The sequence below is a fragment of the Candoia aspera genome, chromosome 4 (genome assembly GCF_035149785.1).
Source record: "Candoia aspera isolate rCanAsp1 chromosome 4, rCanAsp1.hap2, whole genome shotgun sequence".
In the NCBI taxonomy this organism is placed as follows: Eukaryota; Metazoa; Chordata; class Lepidosauria; order Squamata; family Boidae; genus Candoia; species Candoia aspera.
The window spans coordinates 1,276,111-1,298,915 of NC_086156.1; the positions used below are offsets into that span (position 1 = coordinate 1,276,111).

The 22,805-nt window shown below is 48.3% G+C and overlaps 1 protein-coding gene across 3 annotated transcripts in view; it reads left to right on the plus strand.

The window, feature by feature from the left end:
• SMARCC1 (SWI/SNF related, matrix associated, actin dependent regulator of chromatin subfamily c member 1) overlaps positions 1-22,805 on the plus strand; it is an 84,291-nt gene that overhangs the window by 9,541 nt on the left and 51,945 nt on the right. For all 3 annotated transcript variants that reach the window (XM_063303212.1, XM_063303213.1, XM_063303214.1), the window contains 9 exons: positions 1,456-1,548; positions 4,064-4,133; positions 7,795-7,864; positions 8,828-8,903; positions 12,044-12,169; positions 13,113-13,237; positions 15,785-15,909; positions 18,218-18,277; positions 22,722-22,759. In XM_063303212.1, the coding sequence (XP_063159282.1) occupies positions 1,456-1,548; positions 4,064-4,133; positions 7,795-7,864; positions 8,828-8,903; positions 12,044-12,169; positions 13,113-13,237; positions 15,785-15,909; positions 18,218-18,277; positions 22,722-22,759 (783 nt within the window). The remainder of the gene's footprint in view (positions 1-1,455; positions 1,549-4,063; positions 4,134-7,794; positions 7,865-8,827; positions 8,904-12,043; positions 12,170-13,112; positions 13,238-15,784; positions 15,910-18,217; positions 18,278-22,721; positions 22,760-22,805) is intronic.

Genomic DNA, 22,805 nt, shown 5'->3' on the forward strand with positions numbered 1-22,805 from the left:
TGTGTGCTCCGGTGATGCCGTGTGGTTAGAATAGTCTGTTGGTGGTTTCTGAGACATTTCTGAGAAACCCAGCACTGATGATGTTACCCAGTTGGGTAGTGAAATGTCTGCAAGCAAACAACCAAGCTCAGAGAGCACCAAGGACTCCACAACAGAAATAATTTCAATAACACTAAGTCAAGAAGGATCCCAAATTACACACTGTTTGGAGAAGCGCAACCCTATCCAGAACTAGAGATGGAGAATCTCTGACCCAGCAGGCCCTAGAACCTAAAGCCGCCTAGTCTTGCCAGTGTTGGGTGGAAACCTGTAGTTCCCCATCCAACCCTCCACAGCCTCCAGACACCGAGACAGAACCTCCACGGCATCACTTGGACAGCCAGGGGTGCAGATAGAAAGCTGGGTGTCGTCAGCATACGCGCCATCCCCATCCTACTCCTAGAAGAAGTCATGAACAAATGTGATCAATATCGTTTTGGTCCATTGTCCAGGTCTGAAACCTGATTAGAAGGGGTCCAGATAATCTACCTCTTCCAGAGTTCTTTGGAGTTAGGGTTCTTCTCAGAGAAAGGGAAGGCTGGAGACTAGACAAAAATTGTCCAGCATGGATGGGTCCACAATGGCTTCTTGAGGGTTAGGGCTTATCTGTCACCACCTCCTTCAGGGACAGTGGGACTGCCCCCTCAAAGAAGCATTGACCATCGCCAGAACCCAGTCACGTGTCGTCTCCCGGGAAGCCTGAACCAGTCCAGAGGGACATGGCTCTAACGTGCAGGTGGCTGAGCTAGCTCTGCCTGCTTCATTGGGAGTAACAGTCAAACTGTTTCCAGAATAACCCAAGATTAACCAAGCTCATAGCCTGCCTGCCTTTTGCCTCATAGAAAAATCAGACCAGCATGAGGAACGTGGGAAAGGGGCTGCCTAGGTAAAGCATGTAAACATTTGTAGTTAGAGGTCAAAAGGAAATGTTCAAACAATCATTTAAAAACAGAAAGCAAGATTAACATTTATAGAACTACTGTATATCCTTGCATGTAAGCCCATCGGAGAAGCCAAACTCAGTTTTTTAGGTGCCCCTAAAGTTCTCGGCTTATCCACAGGTATGTTCGGTGACTGCACCTGTGTGGTGTAACCTGCATCTCGATTGCTTTCTTAGCAACCCTGTAAAGTAGGCTAGTTCCAGTTTGAGATACTGAAGCAAAGGGGAGCACAGGCCCCTCTGTGGTGTGAATAGTAGCCCCCCTTATCTTGGCAAAATGTGATCCTTCTCTGTTAAGTTGCTATTAAGTAGGCGTTGGAATTGCTAACTGAGCCCCAAGTTCACTTGAAGCTGTCCTCTAGAATACACCCATGGACCAAGTTTTTCCAAGAGGCTAGACTGCAGCACCGATTTTGAAACCTGTGCAACCAGTTTCCTTGCTGCTGCTTTTTAATTCCTTGATTATTCTCTTCCAGAATAACTGTCTGAGCAGACCAACCATCTACCTCATTCCAGATACTGAGCTGAAGTTAGCTAACAAGCTAAAGGACATTGTCAAACGTCATCAGGTAATGGGCACAAAATGCCGGATCTCCAGTTTCGTGGCCATAGGATTTTCTCTTGAGGCAGTTAACAAATTCAGAAATTCACGCACTGGGATCTAAAGACCACTCCTGAGTTGCTCACAGCTGCAGTCCACGTGTCGAGCTGCCCCAGGCACCTAGCTCGCGTCTCTGGGGTCTCTCTCCGAATCCTGAGGTTGGAGAGGACCTTGGGGATCTTCAAGTCCAACCTCCTACCCTGGGCAGGAATCCGCAGACCATCCCAGACAAACGGCTTGAAAACCTCCAGAGGTGGAGTCCCCATAACTCCAGGAGGCAGGGTGTTCCGCTGCTGAATAGTTCTCGCAGTCAGGAAATCCCTCCTTATTTTGAGTTTAGATCCCCCTCTGTAAACTTCCATCCGCTGGTTCTTGTCCAGCCCTCGAGCAACATGGAGAATGCATCCATGCTCTCTTCCCTGGGACAGCCCTTCAAGAATCAGAAGACGGCTCTCGTGCCTCGCCTCTTCTTTAGGCTGAACATGCCCGGTTCCTTTAGCTACTCTCCACAGAGTTCAGTCTCCAGGGCCCACCTCACCTTCCTTGCTTCTGTGCTATGTGACGCAGAGGGAGAGGGGAGAAGACGACTCCATCTGGTCCCTGTCCTCAGCCCGGACTGAACAAGAATACGAGGGCAGTGAGGATGGGCGGTGGCTGGTGTTCTCAGGACAGCTCGCCTGGTGCTTTATAGATTTGGGGCAAGCGCTGCTGTTCTCTGTCGGTCGGAGTCGCAAGTCCGGTCCCTGTGGCAGGAAGTCCCTGCACCTTCTGGGAGCAAAAGGGTTGGGGGAAGTCCTGGCCTCATAAATAAGGAGCCAAAGTGCCGGGAGATAAGTGGCGCGTACAGTGGTCACCGGGCTCCCGGCCAGGCTCCGCTGACGAGCCCGAAGACTACAAGGTTATGGATTGTAGAGCCCTTCAGTAAATACAGTGAGTTGCAAAGCTGGCGTAAATCACTGTATGACCCCTAGACCAGGAGTGCTGCAACAGTGGTGGGGGCTACCTTATTATTAGAGCCCTCTGGCGCTTTCGAATTCTACGTTTCAGTAGAGGCTCCTAAGCGACCCTCCCTCCCTGATACTGACACTAGTTAACATAAACAGCAAACTTTTATTATACTCATCTCTTCCTACCCCTTCCGTGCTTTTCAGTAAGGCGGTGACATGCCAATCGGTACCAATCTCCTTCCCTTCAGAGCCATCGGCCCCCGAAGTTTGGGTTTGCCTGATCATCCAGGTCCATTTTAGAAATAAAAGGAAATCCCTCAAATTACTTTTTGTCCCCCCTAGTCTTCTTCCCATCCCTCCTGGGGCTACCAGGAATAGTTATTTTAATTTGCCCACAGTTACACTGATCCTTGATGGCTCTGCAACATTGACAGCTAATTTCTTCTTATTGTGAGGAGCTGGCTGAGCTAAGAATAGGCTACAAGTCGAAGTATGGAGAGATTCTTGCTTAGAAAGTGAAATCTGAGTAGTTTGCAGTGAAGTCACAGTTGTCCTCTTAGCCTTATTAAGAACAGGTAGGAATATGGCCAACTTGTTTAGCATTCATTAAAAAGATTCTCCAAGGTGGCGTTAAAGGTATTCTAAATGTATCAAGCACAGGAAACCATTTATTGACTAAGTACTAGAATTGTATAAAGCCTCATTTCCCAGCTATCAGCTTTTCCCACCATGGGAGATGGCTCGGGGTAGCAGACGCCTACAGTAGCGGCTTAGATCTAGTCTGAACATTTAAAAGCACTTGCTTTAGTTTTGTGCAAAGCTCTGTTATAATCCATGTAAGAGAAAGAATATTTTTTCGGTGCAAGATAAATAAGGAAAGTAAGTAACTGCCAGATTTGGCACGTTTGCGTAGAAGTCACTAAATATATAATTTGCTTTTAGAGTATTAAAACTGCATTGACGCTGCCCTCGACCTGTTCCCCATACATGTTTAGCAGCCTCTTGAAGAGAGGTGTAATTCCCAGGTCAACCCAGTCATCTACAGAGAATCCTTGACTTAAGACCACAGTTTGGACCAAAATTTCCATCGTAAGTCGTTGCGGTTGTAAGTCAAGTCACCACGTGACCGGACCCAATTTTACGACCATTTTTACAGCAGCCATTAAGTAAATCCAGCTTCCCCAATGAGCATTTTTTGCCGGAAAACAGCAAAAAATGTCGCAAAATGTGATCACATGATCATGGGACGCTGCAACTGGTTGTAAATGTGAGCTGGTTGCCAAGCATCCAAAATGTGATCGTGTGACCACGGGGGGGGGGGGGGACATTTTGCGGTGCTCAGAAGTGCTCTACAGTCCATAAAGCACCCATTCCAAGGCCGTCGTAACTTCAGACCATCGTTAAACAAACAGTCGTAAGTCGAGGACTACCTGTAGTTGGCCGCTATTTCCCACAATTCAGGTGATGAATTAGGAGCAAGAGATTGTTGGTCCCTCTGTTGTTTCTCACGCTAGTCCTGTCTGTGCTTTTCCCTAGGGTACTGTCACGGATGACAAGTCAAAAGCCACCCATCATATATATCCTGTCCCTACCTCACTGGATGAAGGTGAAACATACCTTTATAATGTTCTATTATGGTAGCGTTCAAAATACAGGAGGTGTGTTGCTTCTAGGGCTTGTGGACCAGAGTGTTTTATTTTTGTGACACGAATGCCAAGATGGCAGAAATGGGGCTACAGCGATCCTGTGAGGGCCTCTTCAAAAGAGGTGCTTTGCAGTTCACAGGAGTGCGTATCGGCCGCCTCTCTCCAAACCAGTGGAGCAGGTGCATCTTCCTCCAGGCAGGCAGGGCTGCAGCTGGTGGCCGTTGGGCCCGTGCCCTGCACCGCCATTTCATTTCCCTGGGGGGAAAATGAAGCACCTCTTTTGAAGGATTGGCACCGCCCTTCCCTCTGCCCTAGAGAGCATCGCTTGTCAGAGAAGTTTAAAAAGCAGAAGCATTTGGTTGGGAACCCCTTGGATCTCCGATTTGGGTTTTTTCCCCCTAAAACGACACACTAGCTTACCGCCTTAATGTTAGTGGCAAATCAATCACGTTTAGATGAGGAATAGACAAACATACTGTATGTGGAGTTTTCTATGCAGACGGTACCATGTTTTGGCTGAGAACCCTAGTTATTTTCAGCAGTGTTAGATTGTATGATGTAATGATGAATATGGATCTGAAAATGTAGGGAACGTAAAAGGAACCTGAATGCAGTGGGAATGGGGAACGTATATTAAAATGGGGGGAGGTTAGGAATGAACGGATCTGATGAATGAATGGAGACTGAATGCCCAAATGAATGACTAGCTTGAAAGATGTACATTCAGGTGATGTGGTTACATAGGAAAAAAAATGAAGGAAGATCAAATTGCAGAACAAATCCAAGAAAGAGGAGTGGATGGGTGGAGAGGAAGGAGAAGACTCAGAGAGTCATGCCTGGGTGAATGCGATGAGGTCTTCAGAAGGAGAACGAGGTCATATACGCGGGGTTTATGGACAAGGCGGAAGGCCGCTTTGCAAGGACCGAGAGGTGCGGACAGGGCTGGCGCGCTCCTTCCAACTGTGTTTACTTTTCTGATCCCTTTCCTTTAATTTCTTTGGCTTAGTAGTTCTTAGTCCCTTTCTGCATTCTGCATACTGTCGCTTATCCTGAAATGGAAGTGGGTCACAGATATGTGTGCATTTGTGTACGATAAGAGTGATGTGAAAGAAGAGAACGTTGTCACCCTATTGTGAAAAGAATTCAAGGAAAATCCAGTGGAGTTCCTTTGGAGCAGGCTGGTTAAAATGGCTGTCCCACCTTCCGGGTTAGAGAGGGAACACGTGTTGGCTAAAAAGACTACAAGGAGATAAACCAAAAGTGTGTAACCTGGAATTGGTGGTGTGAATGGAGGCCTCTAGCAGTCAAGGCTGAAAGCTTGGAGGGCTGGGCTGTTTAAAGGCCCAGAGGGAAGGGGCTGCGCGAACCTGGAGATGGGGTTTGTTTTTCTCGGAACCCTGCTGCGGCAGGGGCTTGAGATCCCCTCCAGTTCTACTGTTTTGTGCCAGCTTTGATGGGGGCTTTACATTGTGTGGGTGAGAGAGGGAGAGCTTAGATGGGGCCTGAGCTTCACGAGGAGCTCCTTGAAGGCACGCACGCGCTGGTCGATCCTGCAGCCGAGGCAGAGTGAATAAACCCCAGCACTCTTACGCCCGGCCTCCACTCGGGGGCAGCATTTCCCCTGACACACCAGCCCATCCTGGCTGCAGGCTGCGGGCCTCCTGGCGAGGTCCTGCCACGTCTTCCTGCCTTCTGAATCCTTCGTGGTCGGTTTCCCCATATGCTCCCTTGTCCCATTGGTTGAATTGTTTGCGGTGGCTGCTAAAAGGGCTCGAACAGGGCCGTGGTGCTACCTGAACCCGAGGTCTGGGCCGACATGGGTTTGTTCTGCTCCGCCAGCTGTGTCTTTCTTCCGCTCCAGCACAAAGCAGTCCGCGTGAATAAACAGATGCAAGATACATTTTGCTCGTCCTTGCTGTGGAGGTGGCCGGCCGGAGACGAGGCTTATTCCCTGCGGAAGAGCGGGGTTTCTCCTCTTCTCACCCGGATGCCCCGGTTCTAATTCCACCTAACTCCACTCGGCAGGTTTCTCAAAGCATCCTTTCCCCCCTTCTGCCACGCAGAAAATACGGTCTGTTGTCGGCATTCTTCCAGACACGTTTTCCGGTTCCAGATCTTAGCCGTTGCCTGTGTCGTATGGAAGGAGGTCAGGGCTCGGCTGAGGATGTTCTGACAAGCAAAATTATGCAGCCCTCCTTGAGGAGACCGGCAGTTCTGCTGGGTCGACCTGCTCCCTCCTTAGGGAGGGTAGAATTTCTTGCTTCAAAAAGAACATTTCCTGGGTATTGAATATCCCCTGAAAGCTGTGTTTGGCTTCCTTTATCTGGGAGAAAACTTTGTCCTTTTAACTAAACTGCTTTTAGATTAGCACCCCCCTGCGCCCAATTTGGCTGAATGTTCAAAGCTGCAGCAGATGCCTCCAGCTGCTGCTTGTGACCCTTTTTTCAGCCTGAGCAGGCAGGAGGGGGGTGGAAACCTTTGGATCCAGAGGGGGCAGTGCTAAAAATGGGGGAGCTGGCTGGAAATAGTAGCTGCCCCCCACCCCACCCCGGGTGTTATGCTTGCTTCACCTCTCTCTGAACTTTCCTGACTTCTTATTTTCCGCGCCCACCCTGCGCCTAAACCTCAGCCTCTTGGCAACCCTGTTCTCCCGACTGAAGCGGGATGCTTGTCCCGTGAGCTTGTCCTGTTAAAAGAGTGCAGATCTTTTGGTTGCTTCTCTGGGTTCTTTGGGTGCTAAGATTCTGGACTGTTGCGCTCAACGTTTTTTTAAGAAGAGTTGGTTGAAGACATGGTTCTTGCGATTTAGCGTCTAAATGCTTTGCACCTTTGGGCCCACTCCTTCGCACGAGCTCACGCTTCAAGACCCCACAGAGCACTTCGTAAAATCCAGAGTGCGGGAGCAGCTGTGCTTGCTTAGAATGCCTGTTTCTTCCTTTCTGATTCTTCCTTCAGGATGCTCACATGGTCTGGCACAGAGGGAAGCTCGTGAAGCAATAAAAATGAAGCGGTTCTGAAATAACTAAAACCCAGACAGGACATTGCTGAAAAGATTTCCTCGACAAAAGCGTAGAGCTGAAGGGTTTTAAAATAACGGTCCTCCTAATTGCAGAAATAGCCTGCCTACAGACTCCAACTCACTTCCAGACAATTTCTGCAATGAAATATAACACCTATTTAATGGTTTCGAAAAATGCAACTTTGGCTTGAATTGTCCTCAGTGCTTTGTAAGATAAAGGACTCTGAAGGCACTGTAATTGGGTGCACAGGAGAAGCTCTCTCGCTTTAAAACAGATTGTGTTGGGGAAATTAATGCCAAGATACCTTCCCCTCTTCCTCCTCCCCCACAAAGCAGACATCTGAAACACCACCGCTCCCCCCCCCCTTCAAATGCTCAAAAGTGACTCATCAATTCCACTGCTTTCAGCAACTGCTCTCTGCCAGATCTGCCTTGCTGTTTCTTCTGAACCTTTTCTACCTGGACATTCCATTAAGAAGATTAATCTCTGGCACGGTTTCTTTTAACTTTCCTTGAAAGTGTTTTTCAGACACTTGTGAATTTGCGGTGACTGAAAGGAGATAGTTTTCTGATCCCGATACCCTTTTTTTTTTTTCTTCCAGAGGAGTGGCTGAGACCAGTGATGAAAAAAGACAAGCAGGTCCTTGTGCATTGGGGTTGTTACCCAGACAGGTAATGAGAAGGGCTGGAAAACTGAAGTCCGTACTTAAAATGCTGCCCTTTGCTTATTACAAAGCAAGGAGAAATTCTGACCCAGGTGCCTGAAATGTAAGGCTTCTGACTTTTTTTCCAGGAAAAAAACCCATTCTGTCCATTGTTAAAGCAAAGAGTTTAGAAGATTCAGAAGCAAACCCAACCGTTAGCCCACTAACCATAGTTTAGACCCAAGCCATGATTAGTAACCCTAGATTAGTCTTCCAGCTTTGGATGTCCAGATAATACTGTGACTCTTTCCCTGGGCTTTTTAATAGAAGTGTGCAGAACATTCTGCTGTGTTCGGGATGGATTGTTTGTACTCCAGAAGTTGCCGACTTCGAAAGGGGCCACTTCCAAGTCAGAACCTTCAAAGCTGCTCACGTTATAATGCTTTATGGGAGAACAGGGGGTTGGGGGTAGCATCAGAAAAGTCAGGATGGTATCTGTGACTGAAACCCCACACACTTTTTGCACGCATCGTGCACATGTAAAGCAGATGAGGGCTTTGATCACACGGCCAGAGGCTCCGCCTTGACTTTTTTTACACTCCCCAAGCCGTGAATGCCCCCGGGTCAGAACATTTGTCCTTTCTTAAATATTTAGTCATATCTTTCAAAGAACACATCACAGTAAATGAATTGGCATTGAATTTCGGTTTATTTCACATTAATCCCTGGGTTTCATGCAGACTGACTTATTCAGAGCTCATTCTCTGGATACTAGGCCTATTAAATATATACCTCCTTTTGAAGGCATGAGTGTAAATTTGTGTCTCTGCCTCAAGTTTACCGTGTGAACTAACCCAGTGATGGAGAGTTCCTTTCGAAGGGGGGACAGACTAGCAAATGATGCTAAATTGCTTCCTGTGTCTCTTGCACCAGGACTGTCCTGTCGGAGCAGCCTAAAAGATCCATTCACCTCTTTGCTTTTGCCTTTAAGCTATGACACCTGGGTTCATGCCACTGAAATAGACGCGGAAATTGAAGACCCTCCAATTCCCGAAAAGCCATGGAAGGTGCGAATAACCTCTTTGTAACATTGCTATGAAATAACAGCTTTTCAGAAATTTCCGTCCTCATGGTTTCACACGTACAACACAGAAAACAGTTGTCAAATGTCAGACGTAGAATGAAGTTCTCCTGATGCGTGAGGCCACACCTCCCTTTTTCCTACTGTGCTGGCCAGGGATGCGTGCTGTGTAAAAGAGTAGTAGGCAGAGGCTGTTAAGATCGGCCTTCATCACTTTGTGGAAAACCCTAGAAAATAAAGGGAACCCAGCAGAGCTTAAGCGAGGACGTATCTTGGCAAGGCACCACTAGCAAAACCCCTGCACACGCAGCTCTTGGATCCGGGACTGACCAGATGCTGCGCCCAGGCCGGCCGAGAGTTCTGGAGAGCGTGATCCCACTCGACTTGGGGGGCTCCAGCTTGGGGGGTGGCCAAAAGAGGGGCTTTTCTGCTGCTCTGGACCCACGGGGCGATGCCTGCAGAAGGTGGCTTGGGCTTGAAATACCTTGAACGCCGCCGCAAAGGTATTTGGAGGCAACCCGGGGGCAGGTTACTCTTGGCAAGTTGTTCTGGGAAGCGCCTCTAGCCCAGAGGCCTGGGCCTGATGTTGGTTGCCTCAGCGTGCTGAGATCCCTGGCTGAGCGTGGTGGGGCAGCCCCATAGAGATGGGAGGAGCAAACCCCCTGGGCCTGTACCACTGCGCTGAAGGCCTCTGTTGGATGTCTTCTCAGCACAGTATTTCCAGAGGAAGATGGGGGGCTCATGACCGCTGCCTCTTACTGTCTGGCCCATGGGGGAGGGAGTTGCTGTTTTCTGGTTTAAAGTGTAATCTTTTTGCCACCAGAGGCTAATGTTTTCCTTTTTTTAACTCTGCATAGTGCCCTAGGACAGACCAAGGCAGGATTCAAGCAGCTCAATAAAAGTGGGGCCTTATTTGGGTAAAGCACAGAAAGAAATAGAATCAAGGGGTACTTGTGTACAGTATGCTTGCATAGTTGCTGTTACAAAAACTACATGGGGAGCTGAGAGAGAAAAGTTGGCTGGTTGGAAGTGGGTCGTTCCCCAGTTAAAGTCATCTTTCCTTCCCTGTCCACGTGAAATTGTACACCGCGTTTCTTCCCTGAAGCCACAGTCTGCCCTTTTCATCTCGCTATCGAGACACGGTGGGGAGACAGGGAAAGAGCGGGGAGGAACTCTGGGCACAAACGGTCAAGTGACGGGCGGGGAGTTTGTTAGCGGCTGATCTCCTGAACGGCAGCTCAGTCCAGGCAGCAGAGAGTCCGGGAAGAAGAGAGTCAGAATGTTCGAAAAGTCTCTGCCTTAATGAACGTACGAATACAAAGGCCTGGGGGTTCCTGTCGCGGTTTCCCAGGTTCTGTCTCTTCCCTCTGATTCTTGCATTAAAACTCCTTGTTGATGTCTGCACAATTCCTGCAAAGTCACACAGCCTTTGGCAGAGCACACGCCCTTCTTCCCATGAACAGGCTCAGGCACGTGGGCGCTACGTCCCCTTTAGACTCCTGACCTCCTGATGTAATCTGTGGCTACACCCTGGCCTGCTGGTGTCACTGCTGATTTCAGACCCATTCCTCTCCGGCGGCTTTCCTGCCTCTGCGTTCCCCTGGGCCGTTCTGAGTCTCCCAGTGGTTCCTCTGCTATTTCTCCTGCTTCCCGCTGTTCCACCCCAAACACCCCTCAGCTGAGTGGTAGCAGGGGGTTGGATCCAACTATTGATTAGTACTTCTCTTTCATTGTTTTTTATGCCTCTGAAAAGTTTAGTGCTGCCCAATCTTTGCTTTCTGAGACATCCTCAGGGGGAAGGATCTGTTTTCAGTTTTGATCCCCAAATTTGCATCGAGAGCTTTGCACAAAACGCCTCAACCAATATTTTCTGCTTACAGTATCATCTCTCCCTCATTAAACATGGCATGGTAGTTGACAGCTAACTCTGAAGGTGCAGAGAAGGGAATTTCGCACTGCTACACAAACCCTAACCTTGTAAAAGCAGATTGGAATTAAGATCTCCACAAGTTTATTCTACGATCTCCTCTGGTCTTGTCTGAGATCCTCCCAGTCTCTTTTTAGAATAGGCTGATTCTTAGATCATCTCCCAGATTTCAGTCCCCAAAATACGGACAAAGGTGGTGAGTCCTCTGAAGCAGAATCGGCGTGGCTAGGGTCTTTGCAGATACGGCTTCCTCGGGGACTAAAAATGTTTTTTATGGAGCAAAGTAGGTAGGAATTTCTTGATAAGCTTTAGTTCTTCAGTGTCTTCAGTTCTCATCTCAGGTTTTGGGCCTACCCCTGCAGAGAGAGAGGTTACCATGTGGTCACATCTCTGGAAATCTCAGCCCTGTAAAATAGTAGCAGTCAGGATCCTTCCACTAGAACCAGCTGCAGTCCAAGCCAGAGTCGCCTCTTCCCAGGTTTGTCGCTAAAAGGTAATTTGTAAGTACCAGGGGGGTCCATCTTGTCACTGAATTTGCTTTTTGATTTGTTCTTTGTCCATCAGAAAATTCTGGCACGTTCACCGTTCTTGGTACCAAGCACCACTGAGCACTTCCAGGAACAAAAGTATCAGGGCCAGAAGTGGTCCTTTTTATTAAAGTTCTGATGGATGAGGAACAAGTCAAAAAGCAGATATTTTCAACCTCAGCCAGGTTGCTGCTGCTGCTGCTGCTGCTAATATTTGTCATTTATTTAGTTCCATCAAGAGCTACACGGAGTGGCTATTACAGGGGCCTTGACCAAGTTCTCAGCATTCTTCCAACATTTCTTCATTGTTAGGATAGGGATGTTAGTAAGTCAGACCTTTTTTAAAAAAAAAACCTATAGATTGGCTATAAACAAGTGGTCAAAGAGATTCTAAGCTCTGACCCTGCTTTGGGCGCAAAGCCAGCTGGGTGGCTTGAGCGGCAGGGCAAAATAGACAGGAGGAGAAGGAGGTGGCAAACAGAAGCACAAGGGAGAGGCAGCATTAAGGTGGAGGTAAGAAATACCTTGTATATGGCTTTCTGTGTGCATTAATAAAATGGGCTTAAAATGTAGGTATTTTTTCTAAATCAACGGAGATTCCCTATGAAATTCACTCACTCCGTGTGGCAATGTTGGCATGAGAGTATTGTTCTGAAGATGTTCCTTTGGCAGGTCCATGCCAGATGGATCCTGGACATGGATGTGTTCAACGAATGGATGAACGAAGAAGATTATGAGGTGGATGAGAACAAGAAGCCGGTCAGCTTCCGCCAGCGGATCTACTTGAGAAATGAAGAAGTAAGCGTTTCCTGCTTCTCGGGGTGCTGAACAGCAACGTTAGCTGGGATTTCTAGGCTAATTCAGGCCTGTCATGCTTAAAGGTTGCCCAGGATTTCAGGGAACGACAACTTGGAACAGAGCTGAAATCGGGCAGGGTTAGAGCCAGTTATGATGACTAGGGCGCGGATTACCTGGAACTCTAGAACAGTCCCACTTCTGGACGCATTTTGAAGTTGCTGATCTGGAAAAGTCACAATTCCTTGTATTTTAACTTCCTTCTAGAGCACAAGGCGGTGCCCATGACATACCCCTCTTATTCCCAGCGCAGAGCAGTCCCTAGTCCTGATCCTGGATATTCTTTTGGTCAGCACCTGCGTGCCTGCATCAGAGTTTGGGCTAAAAGAGCAACATTTGAGAAGGGCAATGCGGGAATTAAATGGAGACTCAAACCACTGTAGCTGTAGCTGTCTTGATAGTTTAAAGGGTGTGAAGTCAGCTTTCTCAGATGATAGCAAAGAACTGGTAGTGGCCTGAAGCCATTTCAAAATGTTCTTTAACTCTTTGGACTGCTTGGAAGCACAAGAAGGGTAGCTTCATAGAGGTCTCCTGAGAAACTAGAACCGAAGTGGCAACCAGGGAGTGTTGCTCAGGGAGAAAGGGAAGCTGGAAATGAAATAAATACCAACTGTACTGGGCAGTGGAGTTTTTAGAAAGGTAGCATAAAGTCAATATCTTGAAGTTGTAAAGAAAAAATGGGTAAAATCTCACCATGTTGTGATATGTAGACTCTCGGATGGTAGGGTAGGGAGAGAGAAGGAGCTGTCAGTTTCCAGAGGAAAAGAAGTGGGGACCAAGCAGTCTCATCTCAACTCTTGCACAGCTGGGAGCATCATGCAGGACCCGATGAGCAGCTGGATTAGACGTGGGTGATGGGTGCTGATGACCTCTCCTCTTTCAACAGCCGGTCCGCAGCCCTGAGCGGCGAGAGAGGAAGGCAGCTGCCGGTGCCCGGAAGAGAAAGGCCTCTCCTTCGCCCCCACCTCCTCCCACCCCTGTGGAATCCAGGAAGAAAGTGGGGAAAAAGGGGTAGGTCGTCTGAGGCTCCTGCAGGCTGGAGTTTCTCCCTGTCTTTCTGATCAATTTGACGTGGAGGGGGAGAGGGAGGGCCTGCTGACCTGCTACCTCATGGTATGGGGTAAATCATTCCTGGGTCCTCCAGGGAAATGTACCTCCGGCTGGTAGATGAAAACCTGGTGCGCTCCTTCCCTCCCATCACAGCTGATAAGCAGAAAGAGTCCATTAATAAGCACGTTCCCTTTTCTCTACGCCAAAGGCGATCCTGATTGAAGCTGGCATTTTAGGAATTCAGTTTGAACTCTTGTGCGGCTGTTCAGGGCAAAATTACTTAGCAACCTCAAGCCTTTGCAAGATTTGAGTGGCCTATTTTGCCCCTGAAACTTCTCAAGACTTTGAAAAGTCTTGGGCCTGGCCCAACCTTGGTGCTCTGGAGGGACCGCAGAAGGGGCCCTAGCAGCCTGTGGGCTGTAGGATATGCACCTGGACTCTAGAAAAGCCTCTCAGAGTTAGTGGTGACACCTTCCTTTCAGAGTGGATGGGATTGTTTGTTTGTTTGTTTGTTAGATTTATATAGCTGCCAATCTCTCACACATGACTTTGGGTGGCTTAAGGAGTTGAAAACACAAAGAACAATACAAAAATATCCAAAATCATAACGGCAGAAGTCCATTAAAACAATAAAAACGATTAAAACCATAAAAAACCACTGTAATTTGTGGGAGAACATCATCAGCCTCACTAACAGCATAGCCGTTTTGCAGGCTTCTCACCGCCACTACCAGATCCGCAGGTCAGATGGCAAAGCCATGTCTTCAGGCTCTTCCAGAAAGCCAGCAAGGTCAGGGCTACCTCTGCAATAAACCACTCCCTGAGATCCTGGAGCTCTGAGAGTGAAGGTGTATCTTGCCTATGATGGTTAGGAATGGATCTCCAAGAGAAGAGAGGTTCTCCAGGCCCTCAGCGACGCTCAGAGTAACCTCGCTGTGGCACGTTCCGGACCGGTCTAAGTCTGTCTTTAAGTCAAGGGTCCTGTGGAACACAGCTTCTGCAGCTGTGTCCCAGCAGGCCTCAGAGCAGAGAGCAGAGAGAAGGCTGGGGTGCACCCGGAGGATCAGATCGCTAGCACAGATGTTTCTGCTTAAATCACCATTAATCAGGAGTTTGTTTATTTTATATTTCAAATTTCCATCACCGCCCATCTCCCCCGAAAAGGGGACTCTGGGCGGTTTACAATCATGAGTTGCATGAGAAATGCCTATCAGCAGGATTCCTGCTGGAAGGCGCCAAGAAACAGGACAAGGAAAAAACATTCTGCAGTGTTTTATGCCGTTGTAAGGCAAAGTGGTGCTTTTACTAAATCCAGACATTCATTAACAAATTGGTTCAGTTTGCATACTGCTCAAAACCTTGTTCGGAAGCAGAGAATAGTCTCTCTTAAGTATAGCTGGTGATGCAAGCATGTACCGGGGCTCATCTTAGAAGAAACGTCTCCCCTGGTGTACTGAGGTTGCAATGGTACATGAGAAAGGTCTTGGGAGACGGGCGCAAAGAGAGGCTGCCGAGGGAACGGTCAGATAAGGGGGGCAGAGCCCGCAGCTGCATAACGGGGGGGAAAGAGGCTCAGGAGGGACCCTCCCTCGCTTCTCGGGCTGTAAAGGAGATGGTGGGGGAGATTTGTCCTTTCAGACCTGCCAGGTTCTGTCAACGGAGCCTTGCAGTGAAGCAGAAGTCGCTCGTCTGGGCATGTTTCCGGTCTGGTTTACTTCGCAAGGCTGACAGAGGTGAAGGAAATGCCTGCACTGGGCATCTCCAGAAGTGTGAACTGGGAGCTCACATTTCCAGACTGGAGTCCACCCATTGGGAGGGCGCCCGGTGAGAAGACTGGCTTACTGCCTTAGAGCTCATTTCAAAGCTGTTTGGTGTTCAAAGGGCGACTAGTAAGAGCAGCTCACCTTTGAATCTGGAAAATAAGAATCATGACACCAGATTAGAGAGAGGAAGAGACCACCTGCTGATCACAGAACTGGGAGTACTTTTCCATTTGCTCATAATTTTTCATATTTAACCACTTATTTTAATCATCACTGTGCACACGGTCATGCTTGGCTAACACCCCCTTTCCCCCACTTCCCGTTCCACTCTTAGGGAAGCACCGGTGTAGAAAAAGCCTTGGGAGACGCACTGAGCTTTGTGCATAATGTTCAGCAGCGCCTCTGTACTCCACACGTGTGCGGATGGAAGCGATCTTTACGTGGGCTGTTCTGCACCAGCCTCCCCGCCTGACGCTTTCCCATTGTTTTGGCCTGTCTTAAAAGCTGAACGCAGGTCGCAGAAGTCGGCTTCTGCTCACTGGCCGAATCAGCGGGAGAAATCTGAAGCTGCCTTTTATTGCAGTGGGCTGTAAAACACACAATGCAGGCAGCCAGCCTTGGGTGCCCCGAGCGGGCTGGGTCTTTGCTTCTAAGCTGAAATTCTGGGCCGTGACAGCCCAGAGCGCGTCGCCTGTGCAGAGGACTGTGAGGAAAGGGGCTTCCTTGTGCCTTTTGTCTTTCCCAGACAGACAAGCCTATATGGGAAAAGGCGAGGGCAAAAGGAGGACGATGACCAGGATGACCTTACCAAGGACATGGAGGATCCCACCCCAGTGCCTAACATCGAAGAGGTGGCACTTCCTAAAAACGGTGAGTAATAGTCCCTGAAAATGCCATGCTGCCCCCCACCCTTCGTATGCCACATTGTTCACTTTTAGCTTTCCAGGTTTTGAGACTTGTCTGATCTTTCTGAATAATTGAGCTGGTCCTTTTATATAAAACCACCCGTGTTTTTTAAATCCATTCTGTCCACGGCTGAGTTTCGGTGGGAGTTTTCCCTTCCGTGCGTTGCACGCAGAGGGCGTTTGGCGGAGCCTCCCTTCTCCTTGTGTTTCAGCCCGCAGGTGCTGTGCCTCCATGGAAGACTGAACCGAAGCCGTTATAATTAGTTCTTTAGTTGCGTCCTGCCTTCTAGGAGTTTTTAGAATTTGAAGCCTTATCTGTACAAGCAGTGCTGCCAAACGGTCCCTTCCTGGTGCCAGACCCTTTTTCTTTCTAGGCCTCCTTTGGTTCTGAACGGGCCTCAGTGACTGTTTTTTCCGACCCGTCATTGGCTCACAGCAAGCCATCCTGAGATAGCTTTTCTTTGTGCGAATGATTCCCTAGCGGCTGGCATAAATGGGTTTCCCCCCGAACGTTCGCATTGGGTTTCTGCCGCTTGAGGGCCTTAAAAATAGCTACCTTGAATTGTGACGTTATCGTTAGAGCCAATGTTTGATATACGAGGGGCGTGTTTTCTTGGCACAACGTATCGGAAGACAAATGCTGCCATAACAGCTGGCTGGAACTGCTCATTTCATTAATTAGTCTTATCTGTCCTCATTTTGTTTAGCATAAAATAGAGTCAGGATACCAGAGGCTATGATAGGCAACTGAGACAAATGTGTATACCAGTGGGTAAAATAGATCAATTTTAGCAATGAGCAAAGAAATGCTTCTTTTCTAGAATAGGGAAGGCTGCGCCACGGTTATCCAGAAAAAAAGCCTTGCCCCAGAAGCAGATCTTTTTCACCCTCTCAGGTGCCAGTCGGCCTCTTCTGATCAGCTCTCAGGAGTTCACAACGGCAGATAATTTGGCATGTGTCGAATGCACCAGTTCAGGCGCAGAACTCTTGCTGCCCAGCTTGCACCTCTTTCCTGCTTCCCTGCCCTGTTTAACTCGTTGATACTGAGCCCAGCATTCCATGTAAGAAGTGACCTAACAGGCTGGCAAACTAGCGGGACGTTATCGGTACGCTGCCTAAACTTGGAGCGGGCAGCGGGCACTTCTGTACGACGCCACCAGCACAGCAAGTGTGGCCTTGGTTAGCTGCCTCCCCTGGAGGCCCCGGCTTCTGCTTGTCATGGCAGGCAGGATGAGCAGTTGCGTCGGGCTGGGTCCCCGGTCCTGCTCCTGCTGGAAACGCCAGCCTGGTGTTTCTCAACCGTGGCAACTTTAAGATGGGTGGACTTCAACTCCCAGCGTTCCCCTTAAAGTTGGCAAACTTAAAGTTGCCAAGGCTGAGAAACACTGCCCCAGAGAATGGCCTTCTGGTCCATTAGGGTCAACAGGAAGGACTAGGTGAGGGGTGGGCAACCTTTTGGCGCCCAAGGCCTTTTGGAGAGTCCAAGGACCACAAAACGGGAGCAGCGTAATTTGGCTAGAAGGGAATTTAGAGCTTTTTCTTGTTTTTTTAGCTCCTGATAGGCCTCTTTTAGACTGAGGACTGTGGGTTTCATGCGTTCCCTGCCTCAGAGTAGTGGGAAACTACTGCTAGTTTTCAGCAAAAGTCGGGGTCCGGGGGCACCCACCTGTGAGCCAGATTCTGCAGAAGGCAGCTTTTCCCTATCCCCCCCCCCCGCCCCCCATCCTGAAAGCCTGGGAGAAAATACAGATGGTTCAGCATTCCAGACAAAAAGCTGCTTCTGAAAGACAGAAGTTCTTGATAGTTCTTCCGAAAGGCTCTTAGGGATATGGAGTTATTTACAGTAATAGATAGCCAGCTTCCTCCAAATTTGCAGAATACAGGCTGTGATCTAAGTTGGGGCAGGCTAATGGCCTTCACTTACGAGCACTCTCCCCTGACGTGGTGTCAGCCTGAATACAGGAGCACAGTCTCTTGGGCTGCAGCTAGAGATCCAGAAATAGTCTAGCTTAGCTCTCAGGGCTTCAGATAAAATGCAGTAGTACTCCTCTGTCTAATACAGTATAGCAACCTGATTTAATTAATTGGCATGGGATGTTGCTCTCCCCGTGCAAACCACCCCAAGCAGTGAAAATATCACATTCACACGGCTGACCTCTGGGAGAGTGGCCTGACGTTCAGGTCAGACTGGCTTTGTACCAGATCCTAATCTTACAAGAGAACAGTGGAGAATGCCCAGATTGATTTGCTGCCAATCTCGTGTATTTTTGCAGTCAACCCAAAGAAAGACAGTGAAAACACTCCAGTGAAAGGAGGGACGGTGGCAGATCTTGGTGAGACCAACTTTTTGAATGCATTTTTCTTCCTGCAACTGTATTTACTTAGTTTGCTATTTAACCTGTTCAAGGGTGGTTCCCTGTAATGGGGAGTCCTGAAGGCTCTTGTTGAGGGGGAAAGGCTCAGAGCCTGAGAAGCCACCAACACGCCTTGTCAGCCTTTTTGCAGCTGTCTGGCTGCTAAACAACTGAAAGTCAGTGCCCTAAACAGGCTAGTTTTGGTGGAAAACACCTGTAAATGCAACAGTGCTTTTTATATCCTGCTTTTTTGGAACAATGCATGGGCCAGTTCAGAGCTAATACTGTTAGAATGAATTGCATGTATGTAATTTGACAGTTAAGAGCAGTGTTTCTCAACCTTGGGAACTTTTAAGATGTGTGGACTTCATGGCTGGTTGGGGAATTCTGGGAGTTGAAGTCCACACATCTTAAAGTCCCAAGGTTGAGAAAAAGTGGTTAGGAGAATCGCAGCCTTGGGTAAATACACTGCTTCTTGCTCTTCATTTATCATTTCAAGCGTTTGGACACCAGATCTGATTTCAACATCTCTAGAAGGGAGGACTTCAGCAAAGGATCGTGACCTTGTCGTGGTGCTGGAGCTTGAGCACCTCAAGGATGCCATGAGCTAAACCGTGAAGGCCACCCAAGACGGGAAGGTCGTGACAGAGAGGTCAGACTAAGTGCGATCCCTGGGGAAGGTCATGGCAACCCACCCCAGTATTCTTGCCGTGAAAACTAAATGGATCAGTACGACCAGAGACATGTCGGTATACCATCGGAAGATGAGACCCCCAGGTCGGAAGATGGTCAAAATGCTCCTGGGGAGGAACAGAGGATGAGTTCAACTAGTCCCAGACGTGATGACGCAGCTAGCTCAAAGCCGAAAGGACGGCTAGCGGCCGACAGTGCTGGTGGTGAACGGCGAATCCGATGTTCTAAGGATCGACACACCATTGGAACCTGGAATGTAAGATCTATGAGCCAGGGCAAATTGGATGTGGTTATTGGTGAGATGTCAAGATTAAAGATAGACATTCTGGGCGTCAGTGAACTGAAATGGACTGGAATGGGCCACTTCACATCAAATGACCACCAGATCTACTACTGTGGACAAGAGGACCACAGAAGAAATGGAGTAGCCTTCATAATTAATAGTCAAGTGGCTAAAGCAGTGCTTGGATACAACCCCAAAAACGACAGAATGATCTCAATTCGAATTCAGGGCAAGCCATCTAACATCACAGTGATCCAAATATACGCCCCAACCACAAATGCTGAAGAAGCTGAAGTAGAGCAGTTCTATGAGGATCTGCAGCACCTACTGGACAACACGCCTAAAAGAGATGTTATTTTCATCACAGGAGACTGGAATGCTAAGGTGGGCAGTCAAATGACACCTGGAATTACAGGTAAGCATGGCCTGGGAGAACAAAACGAAGCAGGACATAGGCTGATAGAATTTTGCCAAGGCAACTCACTCTGCATCACAAACACTCTCTTCCAGCAACCTAAGAGACGGCTTTATACATGGACTTCCCCAGATGGACAACACCGAAATCAGATTGACTACATCCTTTGCAGCCAAAGGTGGCGGACATCTATACAGCCGGTAAAAACAAGACCTGGAGCTGACTGTAGTTCCGATCACAAACTTCTTGCACAATTTAGGATCAGACTAAAGAGATTAGGGAAGACCCACAGATCAGCTAGATATGAGCTCACTAATATTCCTAAGGAATATGCAGTGGAGGTGAAGAATAGATTTAAGGGACTGGACTTAGTAGATAGGGTCCCGGAAGAACTATGGACAGAAGTTCGCAACATTGTCCAGGAGGCGGCAACAAAATACATCCCAAAGAAAGAGAAAACCAAGAAGGCAAAATGGCTGTCTGCTGAGATACTAGAAGTAGCCCAAGAAAGAAGGAAAGCAAAAGGCAACAGCGATAGGGGAAGATATGGCCAATTAAATGCAAAATTCCAGAGGTTAGCCAGAAGAGAGAAGGAATTATTTTTAAACAAGCAATGCGCGGAAGTGGAAGAAGACAATAGAATAGGAAGGACAAGAGACCTCTTCCAGAAAATTAGAAACATTGGAGGTAAATTCCAGGCAAAAATGGGTATGATCAAAAACAAAGATGGCAAGGACCTAACAGAAGAAGAAGAGATCAAGAAAAGGTGGCAAGAATATACAGAAGACCTGTATAGGAAGGATAACAATATCGGGGATAGCTTTGACAGTGTGGTCAGTGAGCTAGAGCCAGACATCCTGAAGAGTGAGGTTGAATGGGCCTTAAGAAGCATTGCTAATAACAAGGCAGCAGGAGATGACGGCATCCCAGCTGAACTGTTCAAAATCTTGCAAGATGATGCTGTCAAGGTAATGCATGCTATATGCCAGCAAATTTGGAAAACACAAGAATGGCCATCAGACTGGAAAAAATCAACTTATATTTCCATACCAAAAAAGGGAAACACTAAAGAATGTTCAAACTATCGAACAGTAGCACTCATTTCACATGCCAGTAAGGTAATGCTCAAGATCCTGCAAGGTAGACTTCAGCAATTCATGGAGCGAGAATTGCCAGATGTACAAGCTGGGTTCAGAAAAGGCAGAGGAACTAGGGACCAAATTGCCAATATCCGCTGGATAATGGAAAAAGCCAGGGAGTTTCAGAAAAACATCTATTTCTGCTTTATTGACTATTCTAAAGCCTTTGACTGTGTGGACCAGAACAAACTGTGGCAAGTTCTTAGCGGTATGGGGATACCAAGTCATCTTGTATGCCTCCTGAAGAATCTGTGTAACAACCAAGTAGCAACAGTAAGAACAGACCACGGAACAACGGACTGGTTTAAGATGGGAAGGGAGTACGGCAGGGCTGTATCCTCTCACCCTACCTATTCAACTTGTACGCAGAACACATCATGCGACATGCTGGGCTTGAGGAATCCAAGGCTGGAGTTAAAATCGCTGGAGGAAACATTAACAATCTCAGATACGCAGATGATACCACTTTGATGGCTGAAAGCGAAGAGGAACTGAGGAGCCTTATGATGAAGGTGATAGAAGGAAGTGCAAAAGCTGGCTTGCAGCTAAACCTCAAAAAAACCAAGATTATGGCAACCAGCTTGCTTGGTAACTGGCAAATAGAGGGAGAAAATGTAGAAGCAGTGAAAGACTTTGTATTTCTAGGTGCGAAGATTACTGCAGATGCTGACTGCAGTCAGGAAATCAGAAGACGCTTAATCCTTGGGAGAAGAGCAATGACAGATCTCGACAAAATAGTTAAGAGCAGAGACATCACACTGACAACAAAGGCCCGCATAGTTAAAGCAACGGTGTTCCCCGTAGTAACATATGGCTGTGAGAGCTGGACCATAAGGAAGGCTGAGCGAAGGAAGATCGATGCTTTTGAACTGTGGTGCTGGAGGAAAATCCTGAGAGTGCCTTGGACTGCAAGAAGATCAAACCAGTCCATCCTCCAGGAAATAAAGCCAGACTGCTCACTTGAGGGAATGATATTAAAGGCCAAACTGAAATACTTTGGCCACATAATGAGAAGACAGGACACCCTGGAGAAGATGCTGATGCTGGGGAGAGTGGAGGGCAAAAGGAAGAGGGGCCGACCAAGGGCAAGATGGATGGATGATATTCTAGAGGTGACGGACTCGTCCCTGGGGGAGCTGGGGGTGCTGACGGCTGACAGGAAGCTCTGGTGTGGGCTGGTCCATGGAGTCACGAAGAGTTGGAAGCGACTAAACGAATCAACAACAGAAGGGAGGAATGTACTAAAAAGCCTTAATAGCATTTTCCTAAATTTGGTCCATGCTTGCTGTGAGTCGCTGTGCACCAGGCTTTGAAAGACGAGCTCCAGACAACGTCAAGAGTTGGCCAGCCTCCAACCTCACCTGGGCCATTAAACCTCGCAGTAGCTACTGCAGGCAAGACCGGAGCTACGGCTGGCTGCAGCAGGGGTGCCTCTGAATCCCCAAAGGCTATGAGCCATCTTGTCTGGCATCTCTGCTTTTCTCTTTCCACTGTGGTGGGACCGGTATTTATGGAGACGCATGGCGGTGGCATAGCAGCAGCCTTTGCACGTTCAGCCTCCCCTGCCCTTGCCCCGAAGCTCTCCTGCAGCCACTCCCTCGAAGCGACCCCTTCCTTAAGTAACACCACATAAACACAGAACACAGCAAGGAGTTAAGCGTAACGAAACAGTCTTGGAAAGCCTGCTGAGAACTGGCCAGGCTTGCTCATCACTAAGCTGTGACAGAAATGGGGGAGGCAGGGTAGTTGGGGGTGGGGGAGTGGTGGAGGTGCCAAAGCTTGAACACGGCACGACCTGCGTAGCAAGATTTCTCGCAGATCCCGCGGCAGTGTACGCAGCTGTAAAGTTGTGTGAGCGATGCAGACGGGTTCTATTGTGTTCTTGTCTTGCAGATGAGCAGGATGAGGAGACAATGACGACCGGAGGAAAGGTATCGAAACGCTTTTCTTTTGAAAATCACCGGGGGTGGTTTTCAG